This window comes from Podarcis raffonei, chromosome 1 (assembly GCF_027172205.1).
Source record: "Podarcis raffonei isolate rPodRaf1 chromosome 1, rPodRaf1.pri, whole genome shotgun sequence".
Taxonomy (NCBI): domain Eukaryota; kingdom Metazoa; phylum Chordata; class Lepidosauria; order Squamata; family Lacertidae; genus Podarcis; species Podarcis raffonei.
This window is the reverse complement of record NC_070602.1, coordinates 4,045,225-4,062,589: the sequence shown is the minus strand read 5'-3', so window position 1 is coordinate 4,062,589 and position 17,365 is coordinate 4,045,225. Positions and strand designations below refer to the sequence as shown.

General features: G+C 42.5%; 1 protein-coding gene across 6 annotated transcripts in view; it reads right to left on the bottom strand.

Moving 5' to 3' along the window:
- DDHD1 (DDHD domain containing 1) overlaps positions 1-17,365 on the bottom strand; it is a 38,830-nt gene that overhangs the window by 19,910 nt on the left and 1,555 nt on the right. For 5 of the 6 annotated variants that reach the window (XR_008327558.1, XR_008327557.1, XM_053365491.1 and 2 more), the window contains exons 2-3: positions 11,757-11,930; positions 1,897-1,998 (exon numbers count right to left, since the gene is read on the bottom strand). Coding sequence is in view for 4 of the 6 variants with exons in the window: in XM_053365491.1 (XP_053221466.1) it covers positions 1,897-1,998; positions 11,757-11,930 (276 nt within the window). In the remaining 2 variants the exon portion in view is untranslated. The remainder of the gene's footprint in view (positions 1-1,896; positions 1,999-11,756; positions 11,931-17,365) is intronic. The other variant, XM_053365466.1, reaches the window with a different exon arrangement.

The following is a 17,365-nucleotide window of genomic DNA, read 5'->3' as shown; positions in this document are numbered from 1 at the left end:
TTCATAGCCGGGGGAATGGGGAGAGCTTGCAGAGAACACACAACCTGGGTGCAACTGAATACTAGCTTTATGCAGTTTACATGAGGCTACTTAACCCCTTCCATTGCACAGATTGACTAATTCAGAATAGGCAAGTGGCTATTCAGATACTTGGAGAGTAGGGAAAGGAAAGGAAAGGAAGCTAACGGTTTGGGGGCTCCTTTGTGCAGAATTGGAGAAATCACAGAGAGGTGTCTGCATTTCTAAAAATCTGCTGGCATTACCTAGGAGTTTGAAATATTGATGCCTAGTGCATTTTCCCTTGGTGGAGCAGAAAGAAACAGGATGACTCATATGCACTGCAGATACAAAAGACTTACATGGAACCAAACTAAAGGAAAAGCAGAGTAAAAGGGTAAGCATGCCCTAGCAAGTCTTGGACACATGCTAGTAAATGTTAAACAACCAGATAATGCTTGATAAAAAGATGAACTACAATGATGAACTAGATATTATGCACAAATGTGTCTAACAACCTTAGATGACTTTTTTCTTCTGAACAACAACCAATATTTGGGAGGAGGTGACCTGAAATGGCAGGGTGTGCTTAACCTGTTCCCTACCCATTGCTTCTCCATTTCAAATCCCACCTGCCCCTAAGTTACTTGCCGTTTCCAAATGTTTATGTACCGTAAGAAAGATTTGGCCTTTACTTGTCTGTCGCAATGCTGAGAACACTATGAACACTTGTGATTGCACTTTGATCAGAAAAGCACAAAACTGTGTCTTTTCCTGAGGGCAAAAGAACTATAATGAGGGTCATTATGCTTCTGCATAATCCATCAGTGAGGCAGAAGAACCCTCTTAGAAAAGTGAATGTGAAAACAGTTCTTTCTGGTCATGACTTTTTTTTAAGTGAAAAGGTTCACAGGATAGGATGCTAAGCAGTAGTTGCCAAATGCAAGATTGCACATTATTAAAACAAGTACAAGCAGTAATGATGATTCCCCAAAAGTTATTTTATTGGATCTGTTACGGGTACCAACAAGGCAGAAAAATACAGCTGCTAGGAGGCGTTTTCCCCCTTAGAGTTGGAGAATAATCACTCTTGGCTATTCTATTCCTTCCATCAAGTTTCTATTGCAGGGAGAATGGGAGCATTGTTTTGACTCATGGCAATACAGGCAAAAATGCAAGTGAGCAAAGAAGAACAATGAATTGACTTCTATAGCTTACTGTCAAAGAAAAAATGCACAAGGCAGCACTCTGTCCCCTCCCCCTGGAGTCCCTCTCAGTCACAACCACCTTTTGAAAAGAAATGACTTATGTTTAAAGTGCTTTCATTTTTTTTCTTGTTGCCAGCCATCTAGGAGGCACCTGCTGTCAGGCAGCAAGGCAGGATGTAAACATATTAAATAAATTTCTCTAACACTGTGCATATAGATGAGTGCTTGAAATTAGGTTGAGATTCAGAGAATTGTCAAAGCCCACTAAATGAGCTTGAGGTGAACAGCGATTTGAAGTCGGGGCTGAAATCAATAGGTGGTCAGACAACTGGACAGGATCTGTGGATAATTTTAACAAGCTTCTGAAAGTTGAAGTGCATGCTTTGGGGCAGGGATCCTTTTTTTTTTTTGAAGCAAACAATGCTTTAAAAGTGATTTAAAATTCCTAATGAATTGTTAGTACACATTGTTAGAGACAGCGTTGTCAGCATCTAATTTTCTCTGTAACAAACAAAGCACTGATTCACTCACTAAGATCCACAATTTCTTCCTCCTTTTGGAAGAGGGTAGCAACTTCATGCAGAGGGGGAAGCAAGTGGTTATCTAAAACACTACACTGAAAGACATGAACTACAACAGAAAGCTTCCTAGGCAAGGAGAGGACAAGAATACAAATCTGCAATTACTGTACCTTCAGACCACTTGCGTTTAAGCCCTGCAGCCTCTGTATTCTCCTTATATCCTCTCCATTTGAACAGAGAATGGAGGGAGAAGGGAGGGAGGTGGTAGATAACTAAAAGCAAAAACACCGAAACACCGAGCTTCAAAGTGAAATTTAAAAAAGGGGCATCATTGGATTTTGCACATCACTAGCTAAATAAACGCAACAAACATAGACAATATGTATAGGAAAAACACTGCAACAAATTTTAGCAAAAAGAATACTGCTTTCTGGGGAATTTAGTTATTCATTGTTTTATCTTCTCAACTTTTTAATGAAATGCTTACTGGTGCAAATAAAACTCAATTCAAAGCATAGAAGAATGACAGGCATGCAACAGCAAGATAGATAGACAGACCCATCCAGCACCTTTTGAGTTAGCAGATACATGTGCACACAATATTTTGGGGGACCGTAATACTGTACAACTCAAAAGAATGGACTCAAAATGTGAGCTAGCCTAGGAGTGATCACCAAGTGCCCCCTCTAGAACAGGCGGAAAGGCCCCTGGTGGCTAGATTAGCAGAAGCTGCCTACTGCTCAGACTTTACGAAAGAGAGAGAGATGCATCCCAGCATGCACTGTCTATAAACAAGCCTTCCATTCCTGAACAGCACTGGAGTTTCCTTGTGGGGGTAACTGCAAGTCCACTGTGATGTTTTCAATACTCATTTTATAGCTTCCAGGCTATTCAATGAGGATATTGAAAGAAGTGATACCCCTTGAAATTACTGTGCTGTGATTTGATGGACTTACCTTACCCTCACAGGTAGATGCCAGTGCTGTTCAGTGTGGGAAGGGACATCACAAGGTGAATGAATGCTGTGGTATCTCACAAGTGGGAAGTTAGGGATCAAGAGGAAGCTGTTGTGCCCCACCTAAGAAACAGGAGAACAATAAGCACCATGAAGGTCAGTCGGGGTTCAAACAGGGAGTCAAACTGAACCAGAGTTGAAACACAGAACACCACCGTACATTTTTAAAATGAAGCCATTCTTTGGAAGTCTCTGTTTAAACTTAACACAAGACCAGATTTTCAAGTCTTTTTTTTTGTGGGGAGAGACCAGACATAGTGGTACTCAGAAGGACTTGTCTCTGCTTCTTGGTTCTGCTGCCTTTGAGGATGAGGACGAGTAAGGCAGATGCCGGCTGCAACTAACTGACAGAACCAGTCCAGCGAAGAAAGCCTCAAGAGGAAGGCACAACTTCTTCTGTATACAGCAGGATGACCCCCTCATGACATACTGTTCAATCTGACTCAATAGCTCCCTAATGCCAAAACTGTGTGCCACAAGAATTGCCAGTGTGCTTTAAGCAATATACAGAAAGGCTGATGTGAAGCCAGCTGCCTCTTCTAACCAGGTTTGATGGGGGGTTGGGGAAGGAGAAGTTATTTCTGGAGATGTACCACAACTCCCAAAGCTCAGAAAAGGCTATTCAATGAGTCTCTGCATGAATTTATGTTCTGGCCTTCTTTTCTTCCAACAAGAAGGCATGCCTAGATTAGCAACTGATACAGTAACACAGCAGTGGGATCCTCCGGGGGGGGGGGGGGAGATAATTTTTCCTTCGGCAAACTCTAACTTTATCGGGCTTATGAGCAAAAGTGTCTTCAATGTTAACTCAGCAAAAGCCTGCACTTCAGTACCGAATGTGCATAATCCTCAAAATGCATTTAAGGAGTTAATAAGCACATGGGAGGAGGTTATGTTTAGTTGCAAAGAAAAATCAGCAGGAGAAAGTGAGGAATCCACTTCCTCCACCCTACCCCAAGAACAATCTCCGCCAGCCAAACTTGATTCTGATTCACAGAGCATTTCTGGGGCTACAGAAGAGTATCCCTCATATCAATTTGGTCCTAGACTACCAGAACTTTAGGAAGCCTTTAGGAACTTTAGGAAGCAGTTATAACTTGCCAGCTCAAGGTATGTGTTCTGCTGAACCCGAGCATGTTGCCCAAACCTGTACAGTGGTACCTCGGGTTAAGTATTTAATTCGTTCCGGAGGTCCGTTCTTAACCTGAAACTGTGCTTAACCTGAAGACCACTTTAGCTAATGGGGCCTCCTGCTGTCGCCGCGCCGCCGGAGCACGATTTCTGTTCTCAACCTGAAGCAAAGTTCTTAACCTGAGGTAATATTTCTGGCTTAGCGGAGTCTGTAACCTGAAGCGTATGTAACCCGAGGTACCACCGTACTATTATTAGGTTACTCCCAATGGAACCCCTGAAGGCCATTAAGCCCTGCTGCAAATACAATGAAGTAATTTTTAGTACACATCACACAACAGGTAAGCTGCTGCTGCCCAATCTCTTTCTTGGGGATGATTATGCTGCTCAGGGATCTCTGGGGGGCCCACTCCTAAAGTAGGGTTGCCATATTCCGAAGACCAAAAACCCGGAAGCCCCCCATATTTAGGGCATCCCCCACCACCCCGCATCTCTGTCATTCACCCCTGCCTGCCGCTGACCCCTTCCTCACCCCCTCCTCCCAATCCCTCTTACCTTTTGTTGTCTTCGGCCTCTTGCTCTCTTTTCATGGCACAGGCCAGGTGCTCCTCCTGGAAGGCCAGGCTGGCCTTCCCCAGGCCACGGCCAGCCTCCGGAGAAGCGGCGCAGGCCAGGAGTATTGGTGGCTCTGTGGCTCCAAGGCCTACAGGGGCTCTGGCCTGGGCCTGGAGGCCACCGAGAGGAGGAGGAGGAGGAGGAGGAGGACAGATATACACACGGCACCAGAAGTAACAATGTCATGGCTGCCCCTTCCTTCTCTGACAGCACCGCTGCTCGGCCAGTAACCTCAGCTCGCCAAAAACAAAAAACTGAACTTTTTTTTTTAATTAAAAAAATCCGCCCGGGAAGTGATCTTACACTTGAAATCCCGGACGGGTGTGAGAAATTCCAGGTGTATGGCAACCCTACCTAAAGGAGACTAGGTTCATGGGAACACATTACATCAGAACTCAAGGTTTTTTCACTGGCTTTCTAGGCATAATTCAAAGATTTGAGGCTCAACAACATGGACTGTAGACACAATATAGACCACCTACTTTCCTGACCTGCCCCAAGATCTATTGAGAGGACTCTTCTGTTAACAATGCTGCCCATATAACAGGCTTTGAGCTGGATGGGGAATCAACGCCTTTTCATGACACAGTCGTAAAACCATTGCACAGCGGACAGAGCTGTATTACAAATGCCACTACAAATAATTAGGCGAGAAGACCAGTGCCTTCTGATATTGCCATTTCAAAACAATCTGTAGATTAACATGAATGTATTTATCTGCCTTTATTCACAATTTTAAAATAGAGGCAGCCACCCAGTTTGTTCTTAATTACTCTTAAACTCTGTTCTACAGTATGAGACAGTCCCCAGACTGGGGAGGAAATCAGAAAGAGATGTTTATTTCATAATTTCATAAATATTTCATTATTTACCTATGATAAAAAATTGCACATAGATAACTTGCACTTGAGGAATGCTGATTTTGTGTGCTTAATAATTTATTATTAATGTGCATAATGTGCAAATTATTTCAAAGCATGTTGTGCTGCTCCTGGTCACAGCAGAGTCGAGAAATGGAAGCTCATGAATGAAAAGTCATTCCACGCTTCCCCTGCTGCAAACACTGACGTAAACAGAGCTGGTTTCTGCTTTGAGGCCAAGTCTGAGGACCTAGCTATCATGTTTCCCACTAGGCACCTGCGCTCCAATCACAATTCACCTGCCCGTGAGCATCTAGGAGGAACAAAGCACAATTCCTGTAATATCTACCACAGAAGTGAGCTGACCACATTAACTGAGCAATATCCTTCTTTGATTTACAACAGAATTCTATCTAAGCATACTTGAGATCAGGGGTTCCCAAACTGTGGTCTGCAAACCACTAGTGGTCTGCAAGTGTCATTCAGGCGGTCCAGTTTCTGTAAAAAATACAATTAAAAATCCTGCAGCCATTTTCAAGTGGTCCATTGGGAAAAAAATCACTTAGGAACCACTGCTTTAGACCCAAAGACCATTATACTAGTTGCCAGAGACATAAAAGCCACTTGTGTACACAGGTAACAGCACTTAGCCAGAGACACCATCACCCTTATTTACATATAGAAAAGCTACTTAAAGCTGCGGGGGTGGGGTGGGGTGGGGAGTGTCATTCAAACACTTCAGCAAAAGCCGAGTGTCATGTGTGTCCCTGTTTCTTTGTAATGAACGAAATAACTCCAGAAATAGCTCAAAGTGCGTAACACTTAAGGTTAGGACAGCAGTCAACTGACCTTGGGCAAATATTGCAAAATGTTCCATGGAACTACGAATGACCTTCTCCCAGTGATGGGTTTCCTTGAACTGTAGAACAGGATCATCTGACAGGAAAGGCACGAGTGCTATCTCCTTATTTTAGTTTCTGTTTATCTAGTTCGTACATTTTCATCCCACTCTAATCAAGGAGTGCAGGGCTGCATACACAGCCCAGTCCCACAAGCAGCTATGAAGTAGGCTAGGCTGAGAGACTGTCACGGGTGCAGGGCCAGCCATTATGCGTAATGGTGAGGAGGGACTATGAACCTGGGTCTCTCCTGCCTTAGTCCAACTGCAACACCACAAGGACTCCTTACTTCACGACCCTGCTTCACATACTTCATTTAGAGCCCTGTAACTTTATTTAACAACCAGCTATTGCCATTTAGAATTACTGTTTGTGCTTTATTTAAATGAAGGTCAAACAAAAATTGCAACTGTCTATGGCGTATCCTTAGACATTTGTGATAAATGGCAAGGCAATTTGGTCAGCCTCTTGACTATCATTTAATATGTTCAAATAACAATATAAACTATAAATGATTCCAGTATAGACAACTAACAAAATAATGGCATTTTCCTGGGTTTTGGGTAATAAGTGCAAGTCTCTACATTCAGTATTTACACGGGTTGAGAGGAAGCGCTATTTCATGTGTGGTCCTCAGCAGGGTGGGAAATGGGCATGCTAACAGGTCTTCCATTTGCAGTCCTTCTCTCCAATCCAACAAGTATGCTCTATTTCTCCTTGATATCTGCAGGTGAGGAAATGGAAGTGCTGGACCAGTGTCTTGCCTTGGTAATGGACTGGATGAGAGCCAACAAACTGAAACTCAATCCAGATAAGACTGAGGTACCAGATGGGTGGGCCTGCTCTTGGTGGTGTTACACTTCATCGAAGGAGGTTCGCAACCTGGGGGTACTCCTGGATCCCTTCCTGTTGCTTGAGGCTCAGGTGGCTTCAGTGGCCTGGAGCACCTTCCATCAGCTTTGGCTGGTGGCCCAGCTACGCCCCTATTTGTATAGGGATAGCCTAAATACTGTTGTCTATGCTCTGGTAACCTCAAAGTTAGATTGCTGCAGTGCGTTCCATGTAGGGCTGCCTCTGAAGTCAGTTCGGAAACTTCAGCTGGTGCAGAATTCAGCGGCCAGTTTGCTCACCGGAGCAAGACGGTTTGAGCATATTACACTGATCCTGGTCCGACTCCACTGGCTACCAGTTAGTTTCCAGGTACAATTCAAAGTGCTGGTTTTGACCTATAGGACCCCAATACCTCAAGGACCGCCTCTTTCCATTTGAACCTACCCGGACCCTAAGATCATCTTCCCAGGCCTTTGTTTGTGTGCCTCCTCCTCTAGAGGTCCAGAGGGTGGCGACACAAGAACGGGCCTTCTCTGCAGTGGCTCCCCTTCTGTGGAATGCTCTCCCCAGGGAAGTTCGCCTGGCATCATTATACACCTTTAGGTGCCAGGCAAAAACGTTCCTTTTTAAACAGGCCTTTGCTTGATTTGACTGACTTCCTATACCCTTTTAAAATGTGGGGGTTTTTTTGGGGGGGGTTATTGGGTTGTTTTTTATTTTGATTATGTATTTTGTAGTTTTATATTTTGATTTTATTCTGTGAACCACCCCGAGACCTCCGGGTATATGGCGGTATATAAATTCAACTTACAACAACAACAGGACTGACCTGCTGGGAGCCTGAAGGGTCCTGCCCTCCTTCTCTCCACCTGGCTTGGAGCGGGGCCTGGACAGGCTCCATAAAGGAGTGCTGCTGCTGCTGCTGCTGGGCAGAGAGGGCTCCGGTTTTGTTTTCAAATTCCTTTTATTTTTTATCTATGTCATTTGGTCCCCCCCCCCATATAAATTTTTATTGGTTTTCCATTAATTATACATATATACAGTCTAGATTACATAAGTTGCATATAACATAGCTGTTACAAGAATCATATATATAATACACACTTATTTTGGGCTCTATGTCATTTGTAATTGTGATTGGTATTAATGCTGTATTCTTAGTTTTAGATTTTATGATTTATGTGGAAATTGCTTTCCATTTGGTTGTGTACTTTTTGATGTGTTTTATTTGTTGTTTATAACTTTTGTTATGTTGGTAATTATGTAAACCTTGTCGTGTCGCAAGCCGCCTTGAGCACTGTTTTAACTATGGAAAGGCGGCATACAAATAAAATGATGAATGATGAACAACAACAACAAGAAGTGGTGCTATGCAGAGGGATCATTTCCAAAACTGCATAAATTACCTCTTTGGGAATTGAAGTTAGATCCTCCCTGCTTCCATTTCCTCAGCAAACTATTGATTGCCAGGATTTTATCTATTCTAAAAGGGCTCCATTTGGCATGACCCAGCTGCTCTGTGCACAGCCCCATAGAGGATCACTCCTAATTTGTTGCAACTATCAGATTTCTAAAGGAAAGGCTGAATTCTTGGGAAAGTGTTAGAATTTTGCAACTTCCAAGGCCAAGAGTACCTTGGAATGTGGAACACTGTGACACTGCAAAACTAATATTCTTCTTGGCTCTAATATTCTTCTTCTGAAGTTGCTAAAATCTCTGCCTTAAGTTCACTTTTAAGACTTTTAAGTATCCTAAGAATACTTACTTCTCAAAAAGTTTATTATAACCTACATACTCCAGAAGAACGTAAGCCAAACAAATTATTTAAAAATCAAACACAACAGAATTGAAAAATATTTAAAACTTGCATTCCTCCTAGTCTCAAAAATTATTATTAGAATGTATAAATTTCCTTTCATCTCATTTATGGTTGAGCTGCCAGTATAAGCTACCAGTAAATGCTTAATGAGACTTTCTTCCAACTATTAAAGAGTTATGGAGGGCACAAACATTGGCTTCTAGTAGCATTCAGAAGAAAAAGGAACTGGGAGATGGTGCAAGCACAGTGCAGACTCAGCAGTCGGAACATTGGGCTGGCTTCTGCCATGGCATCCACACTGAGCTCCCACTATCAGTAAGTGGCAGCGACACATGTGCTCAGAAGTCTGGGGAGCAATGTGGCCCCACCCATGTAGTCCTGACAGCCACTACTGTTGCTTCAGATATAGCCACCTGACAATAGTCTAACTCAGTTCTAACTGTAGAGGTGGGAGTAATCATCCCCAGCCACCAGACATAACTGACACCCATATACTGAATATAATCTTGCACAGAGACGCCAAGTAAACATTACAACCAATGCAGAGAAATTAGCTTGGAGGCAGATCCTTTTCAGAGAGGTGTCTAGCACCATCACTGTACAGCTTCCACAGCAGTCTGAAGACGTACCTCTGAGATGCGTTTTTTAGGACCCACCCTATTCTTCTACTGAAAATGGGTTTAACTGATCTCAATATTGCATTTTTATATTTTTGTAACTTTCTGTCATAATACCACCCCACTCTAGATGTACCAGAGTTAATGCTTATCCAACATCAGTCTTAACAGCGAGGCATGTTCAAATTTTCCATCTGGATGACATATCAGTGTAAACCTACTACCCCAAACAGAGTTCAGTAACTACAATGAAGCTGGGCTCAAGCCGCAACCCAAAAAATGAAATTACTTAACAGATGGAGAAAAAACACATAAAAACTATAAAAATAATATTCTATTCTGTACTATCTGCCCAAACTCCCACTTTTAACTCTTTGTTTTCTAGTGCAAATCTTGAAAAGTCGGGGTCAAACTATTTTACCAAGACTTAAATCTGCAAAATATTTTGTTTACTGGAAATTAAATGGCAAGTACAAACAAACCATTTACTTTGCTGCTGGGCATCAGCCCTAGAGGAGGAACCAAATAGTCAGCACCCGCTTTTCTTCTAGCGGCAGCCCATCACTAAGGCCACAACTTGGCAAAGCAACAGACTTAGACCTTAAATAATGATAAATAGTTGTGCTGATAATTCAAAAGGCTTTTAAAATAAGCAGGGTGAGGCAATGCATACAGCCAAACCTGTACTACTGTCCAGGGCACTCAAACTTGGGGAGAGCTCTGCTGTTTGTCTTGCCCAAAGCAATTGGGTCTTATTGCACAAGATAAACAACTCAATTGCAGCAATGTCAAACTGACCAGTCAAATATTATCAAAAAAAAGTCAAGTATTTTTAAAGCAATGACTTTATTAGAACAAAAAGGAAACATTAACTGTCAACAAGTTTGATACTCAGTGGGTTTTTCCAGGGAGTACCCAAGGGTATGCAGTACCTGCACCTTTTTGTTGTTGTTGTTAAAAAGTGAGGCACTTACAAGTTCATGGTGAGTACAGTGGTACCTCTAGTTACGAACTTAATTCGTTCCAGAGGCTCGTTCTTAATATGAAACTGTTCTTAACTAAAGGCATGCTTTTGCTAATGGGGCCTCTTGCTGTTGCTGCGCCGCCGGCACACAATTTCAGTTCTCATCCTGGGGCAAAGTTCTCAACCCAAGGTAACTCTTCCAAGTTAGCGGACTTTGTAACCTGAAGCGTTTGCAACTCGAGGTACCACTGTACAGTGGTGCACCTATTTTTCTAGAAAAACGCATTGTTGGTACTTATACCAATTTGAAAAACAAATTAGTTAACTGTTTTGTGAAACAATGATACTAACTCTAAGAAAATTATAGCAAATTACCCACAAAAAGAATTGTTGGGTGATACCTGCTGTTACAGCAGGTGGTCATTAAAAGCAGTTTTGCTGTGTGACTTGATTTGGCCCTGGGCTGCAATGGGGCTAGAGGCAAGGGGCTCTCACACCCGTCCTTGCTAACCAATAGAAAGTAAGCTGTCACCTGGACAGTAGCATTCTTGGCTTCATGGAATACTTGTGGTCAAACTGATTTTTGACCAGTAAACTGACTGGTATGGCCTGCTGATTCTACTAATCACTCTACTCCTGTGAAGTGATTATTCAGAACCTAATGGAAGGGATGTCAAGACTTATCAGTCTGGCCATTTTAAACAGTATTTTGTTTGACCACAAAACAACTGAAAGAATACAAGTGGAAATGATTCTACCAAGCCTGGACTGACCCAAAATTAAGAAATATGTATCTTTTGGTCTCTCCTGGTTGATAGGCTGGATTTAAAAATAGTAATATTCAAATGGTTAAAAAGTTTCCAGCGGCAAAAAAACCCCCAAGCGTCTGGGAGGACTTCCAACTTGAAGCAAGAAAATGGTTTGAAAACGAGGAAGTTCTCTATTGGTGGGTGGGTGTATTTATGGTAACACAAAATAATGCATAATAAAACATGCTGTTTTTGAGAAGTGCTTTGGGGAAGAAACATCACTCAGGTGCAATCCCAGACTTCGTCAGGTAGGGCAGGAAAATCTGAAATTCAGGACTGCTGCTGCTTGTCAGTGTAGGTAATACTGAACTAGATGGAATAAGGCAGTTTCCTATGCTCCTAACAATAATAAGAGACTGAAGCAAGTAATGGCTAATCATGCAAAACGCACCATCAAACATGTACACAAAAGGTTATGACTATCATAAAAAGAAACATGAGGCAGGACCATGGATCCAGCCATCCCTTACCCTCTTTTCCGTCTAAAGGTTTTGATACTTCCATGTCAAAGTTTTCTTGCAACTGCTGCCCCTTGAAACAGCTGAGATGTTCTTGTTCTATCAAATTGCTTTCTTCTTCTTCTAGTGGCTGCCATGTGCCATCAACAAACCACTGCCCACGCATCACAGGGATCTTCTCAGATTCTGTAAAGGTGACAAACACAGTATATTTTAAGATATAGCAGAGCAGTTAATGCAAGAGAAAAAGATGTTTGGGCAAAATCTATCACATCTGTCAGAATGTGACTGCAGTTGCCTTGCAGGGGGCTAAATGATCCCATTCTTACAGTGACTGGCAGCCCTGCAGTTCCAAGGTATTTGCTCCACTTGAATCGATAACATTATGGGCCCTGTTGCCTTGAGAAAGTAAATACACAGCTAAGTGGCAAAGTAGGTTTCAAATAGTCTAGGTTTCAGTATTTTAAAGTACTTTAAATTGTCAACTACACTTTCTGAATGTCTTTGAAAACCCTAAGTAAACCTTCTTCAACCATTTTGTGTTATACACAAACATATCTTACACATGTGTCTTCTGTGCACAAATCTGTTAAAGACACCAGACACAGCAGCTTTACCCACCCACAAAACACATGTAAAAGGAAATGTCTGTCTTTAAAAATTGTAACTTTGCATTAGCTTTACAACAGAAACGTAACTTTTGGCAACTTGCTGTTATGATGAGGCCACGTTCCCTTTCTGCCATTGGTACAATCTGTATAGTTCACTATTAAAAAAAATTAGCACTGAATTTTTCAGTATTTTGTGTTTCAGTTTTATATGGATGTTGCTTAAAGCAGACAGAGGCAAACTCCAGCCCTCCAGATGTTTGGGACAACCATCATCCCAGACCACTGGTCTTGTTAGCTAGGGATGATGGGAATTGTAGTCCCAAACATCTGGAGGGCTGGAGTTTGCCTATGCCTGGCTTAAAGACTTGGGATGGAATCCACCCCCCTCCTTTGCATTTCGCTAGGGGTTTGATCAGGTGGAGCTGTACCTTTGCCATCCTGGCCTCTGTCCATGGACCCGTATCAGCGTTGCCCTGCCAGTGCAGAACTCCCTGTTCTGCCCCCTGAACGCTCAGCCAGGTGCAAGTAGTACTGGTGGGATTTACACCAGTAGTAGCCAACGGAATGCTCCAAACCAGGACATTGGGGGGGCAGGGAGGGGCCCAACTTGCCTGGGATCAACTTGATCCTGAGCTGGCCCCACTGCTATCACTTGGTAGCACTGGGTCATAGCTGGGCCTAATCACTGCAGACAGTGAATTGTTATATGAAGTCCTATGTCCTCTGTCACAAAATGCCACTGTAGCACATCCTCCTTTCATTTCAATGGAGCTTGCATGGGGGATTTTCTTAATGCTAATCCTCAGACTCACACACTGTAAAGACCAGCGCTTGGAGCTTTGTTGAAGCTTGCAGCAATGGTGAAGGGCACCCTAAGGTAGAGTCATTGGGAAGCAGAACAGGTAAGACAAGCGGCAGATGAGTAACACTGAGCAGTCACCTGCTAAAAGCAGTCTCAAGTTGCTTATCTGAGAGGAAAGACCCATGAAGGAAGGAAGATTCCGCAACAGGGCAGGGCAGGGCAGGGTTCACCGAAGTACAATTATGCTGTGATACTAGGGACTAACTACAGAGACTCCTACAGAGGAAAAAGACCTCACTTATTACTACACCAGCTGTCATTTTAGTTCAGTAAACACAAAGAGCTACGCAAGGTAAGGAGGTCACTACTACTTTAAATTACTGGGATGCTTTCTGTCAACACCCTTAATCTTCTCAAGATCAAATGCTTACTTCCGCTCTGAGCACAATGCTGCTTTTGATGCCGGCACCCAGGAACCTCTCTCCCCAAAGCCTGGAAATCCCTCTGTGAACGGCATATGCTATTTTTTTAAACATCTGCCACCCAGATTTAATGAGAAGGAGAAATTACTTCCAAAATGAAAAGCAACACAGCAGGCCACCATTTTCACTCTCTACTTTGTTTATGTTTACTGTTTCTCTGCCTTTCCCAAGCTTTTGTTTTCTTGCTGTTCCTACACTTTACAGCAGGAAAAATTAAAGCAATTGATCTTCCTGTATCCATGCCAAGAAAGTCAACTACCCACTGGCAAATTACTCAATAAGGTCCATTTTCTCCACTCTCATTCCAGCAGATAAATGGCTGCAAAAGCAAGAGCACTGTCAGGGCTGAATGTGCTCTGCCTCAAACACTCAGCACCAGGGAAACCACATTCTGCATCCAGAATCTGTGCAAATGTTCATACAACTGCTCCTTTATGTCTTCATTTATTCTGTTTACGAAAGGGGATTTTAAACAAGGACACGGGAGCATATGGAGATAGTGCATAAGGGCCCTTTTTCCATATGTGACATTAACAACAAGGATGCAAATACAGAATTGAGTAGTAAATAAAATCCCAGTCTCTGACCAGTGGAAGCTCAGAGGGATCCTGATCTGGCTTCTGTGATGTGGGCGGTCTCTGATGACAGGTTCTGAAATCAGGGTTAGAAATCATCTGACCCCAGTGCAAAATTATGCACAATATATATATTTCTTATGTATTATTGCTGACCACAAAGGAAGAGATAAAAAAAAAGTGTCAAGTAAGGAAGACCAATCTACAGTGTAATAACCAAGCTGGTGGTGGAACTATGTGGTGACCACAGTTGCACACAACGGTTCTGGTCTTCTACCGGAAGGCAATTTAGGATAAAGACAGTAGATGAAGATCTAGATAATTGTTTGTGAATAAACGGTTCAATCCAACAAGATGTACAAACGAGTGTTATAAACCACCAAGCTCTGGTTTTCAGTGGAAGAATCCAAGAGGCAACTGGAAATCATGGAGTTACTTTCAGTTAAGGTTTCTGGGTCTCTTTTTGTCCCTTGGATGCAGAGACCAAGCTTTTAAAATTATCAGTTAAATTCTATAGACACTTAGCAGTGCAAGACTAGCAAGGTTTAGGCCAAGAAACAAAGAGTGTATTTAGAACTCACAAGCAAAACTTAAGAACCCTAAAACAACTTTTTTTTAACCCAGTAATCAAAGAATTAAATTATTAAAAATGAGAATGAAAACACATGCTAGCCTAGTTTAATAATGTCTGGGCTAGCCAAGACACAACTTGTGTGATCTTTGGGGTAGCATTACCGTTGCAAACAGAAATCTCAGCAGCAAACTAAGTATGTCACATCTGCCCCATTCTCAAAGTGGGACAGAGGCTTGATTTTTATTTCAAAAGATTGGGGGGGGGGGCGAGAACACCTAAATCCCCCCATTGCCTTACCACCTTACAGCATTTAACTCAAGGCACTTTTCTCTCAGCAAAGTCATGGTGGGTTGGGAGAAAAGAGGCTAACGCAATGCACTGTGGGGAGCTAAGACAGAAGAGAATTCAGCTGCCCTCACCGACATATCCATTATGATGTAAACATCAAACACCCACACCCACTTTATACACAAATGGGGCAGATACATGAACAAACAAACATGGCTGCCTATGGATAATTTCAGGCAAAACAAAGCATTTGCCTAAGGAGAAAATCCAGTATAGATGACTTTGGTAAGAACACAAGAATATATTCAGTCTGCAAAGTGGGGAAAATAAAGAGATCCCTCTCCACTCTGCCTGGATTGTGCAAAGACAAGCAAAGAAAGGTGCTGTCTCATTCATTCCCTGCCCAGTGAAGTCTGCATGAGCCATCATCCACCTCTCCTCTTGACATAATGATTGATGGTACTGACATTCATAGACCTTAAGGATACTGCAGGCTAACAGGATTGTGCATGCCTGCTCCACCATCAGGCAGAGACAAAACTAAGTGATTCAGTCTCAGCTGCCTTTAACCCTAACTCAAGAGTGTGCATTCATGTCCGCAGGATAAAGCAAATTTCTTAATTAATTCCTACTAAAGATGTACAAGGGCCTATATTACTGGGTTTGGCTCACAAAGCACTAGCAGCTTAATGAAGGACAAGAGACATGCAAACACACAATTAACCTTTCAACATAAACAAGAAGTTCTGGTAACTCCTGGTCCATAAAGTGGTAAGAAAACTGATGCTGCCCTGCAGGAGGTTCTGGACAGCAAGATGGTGCTAGACTAGGGTGTGATAAAGGCGTTCCTTTCCCTTCCCTTTACTTTTCCACTTATATTGTTATTAAGCAATGATGTAATGCTTCATCTTTAATGTATTGTTTCTTAAGAACTTGTAATTTTCATTTGTTTGTTGTTCTGAAAACCACACTCTTAATTAAATCTGCCTAAAATAATATATACTTCCAGAGAAAGGAGAGAAAGAAAAGAAGCTGCAGTTGAAAGTAGAGCAGAACAGACAAAGGGAGTAATCCAGACTGTGTTTCCACAGAAGTCTCAGAATGCAATACAGATCACACATCTGTTTTCCCATAAAAGCAAAGGGCAACCCTTTGCCCTTATAGCTGCAAAGTGTATGGGCAATGCCTCCCCAGTGTAATCTCACAAGTTAAGAGAGACTTTGCTCTAAAATTTCATGCCACTACTTGTGGCACCAGGAAGAGAGACAATTATGCAAAAGAATACACATTGCAAACAAGACTGTGCAGAGTAAAAAGAATGCAAATACAAATCAGTTTCTTACTGCAGAGTTTATCTTACGTTGGCACAGCATTCTAACAACATTTTTAGGGACAGAGTACATGCAGGCTTTGGGATCAGTGAATGACAGCCAGTCAAACTGCCATACCTGTCTTTTGTTCACACTCAGGCAGCCTTTCTCAACCTGTGGGTTGAACTACAACTCCCATCACCCCTAGCTAGCAAGGCCAGAGCTCAGGGATGATGGGAGTTGTAGTCCAACAACATCTGGGGACCCACAGGTTGAGAACCGCTGGTTCACAGGAAGGAGTGCAAAAGGGCTGGAGCTTGAAGGAAATGCAAGCCATCTCTTTAGGATTGAAATGGGCAGAGATGAGGGAGGTGCCACATGATAGTGGAAATTTGTGTACAGGAATAGAAATCATAGTTCTACAGAGCAGCAGGAGTGTAGTTTGGAAAAGGGAGTAAGAGGTTAAGTACAGATGTTATGATTTAGCTTCCTGTCTAAATAAGTGATCTGGGCACATGAGAACAGGTACGAACTGAGTAAGAAGGAAGTAGCTGATTTGTAAAAGAGCAGGCACAGGACATCCCTGCCACACATATAACTTGTGTGTGTGTGTCTGTATATGCATAAGCCATGTGAGAAGCAGATAAAGGAATGCTTAAGGAGGAAAATTATGGAGATGGGAAGCACAATGCAACCTTATGGCAAGGGCGCTGAACAAAATAAAAATAAAAATGCAGTATTAAGGAAGGGTGCTAATAAATGCTTAAAACTGCTGCAGGACCTTTGGCCCTCCAAATGCTGCAGAACTAGAACCTTCTTCAAACCAGGTCATTTGCCATGCTTCCAAGAGCTGCACTTCAGAAACATCTGGAGGACTAAAGGTTCCCCACACCTGGTTTAGAACATTACTTGCTTAGGAGGGAAAAGGAGAAAAGTGGAAGGGTTAAGCAAGACTTCAGGATAAAATGGTCATGAAAGC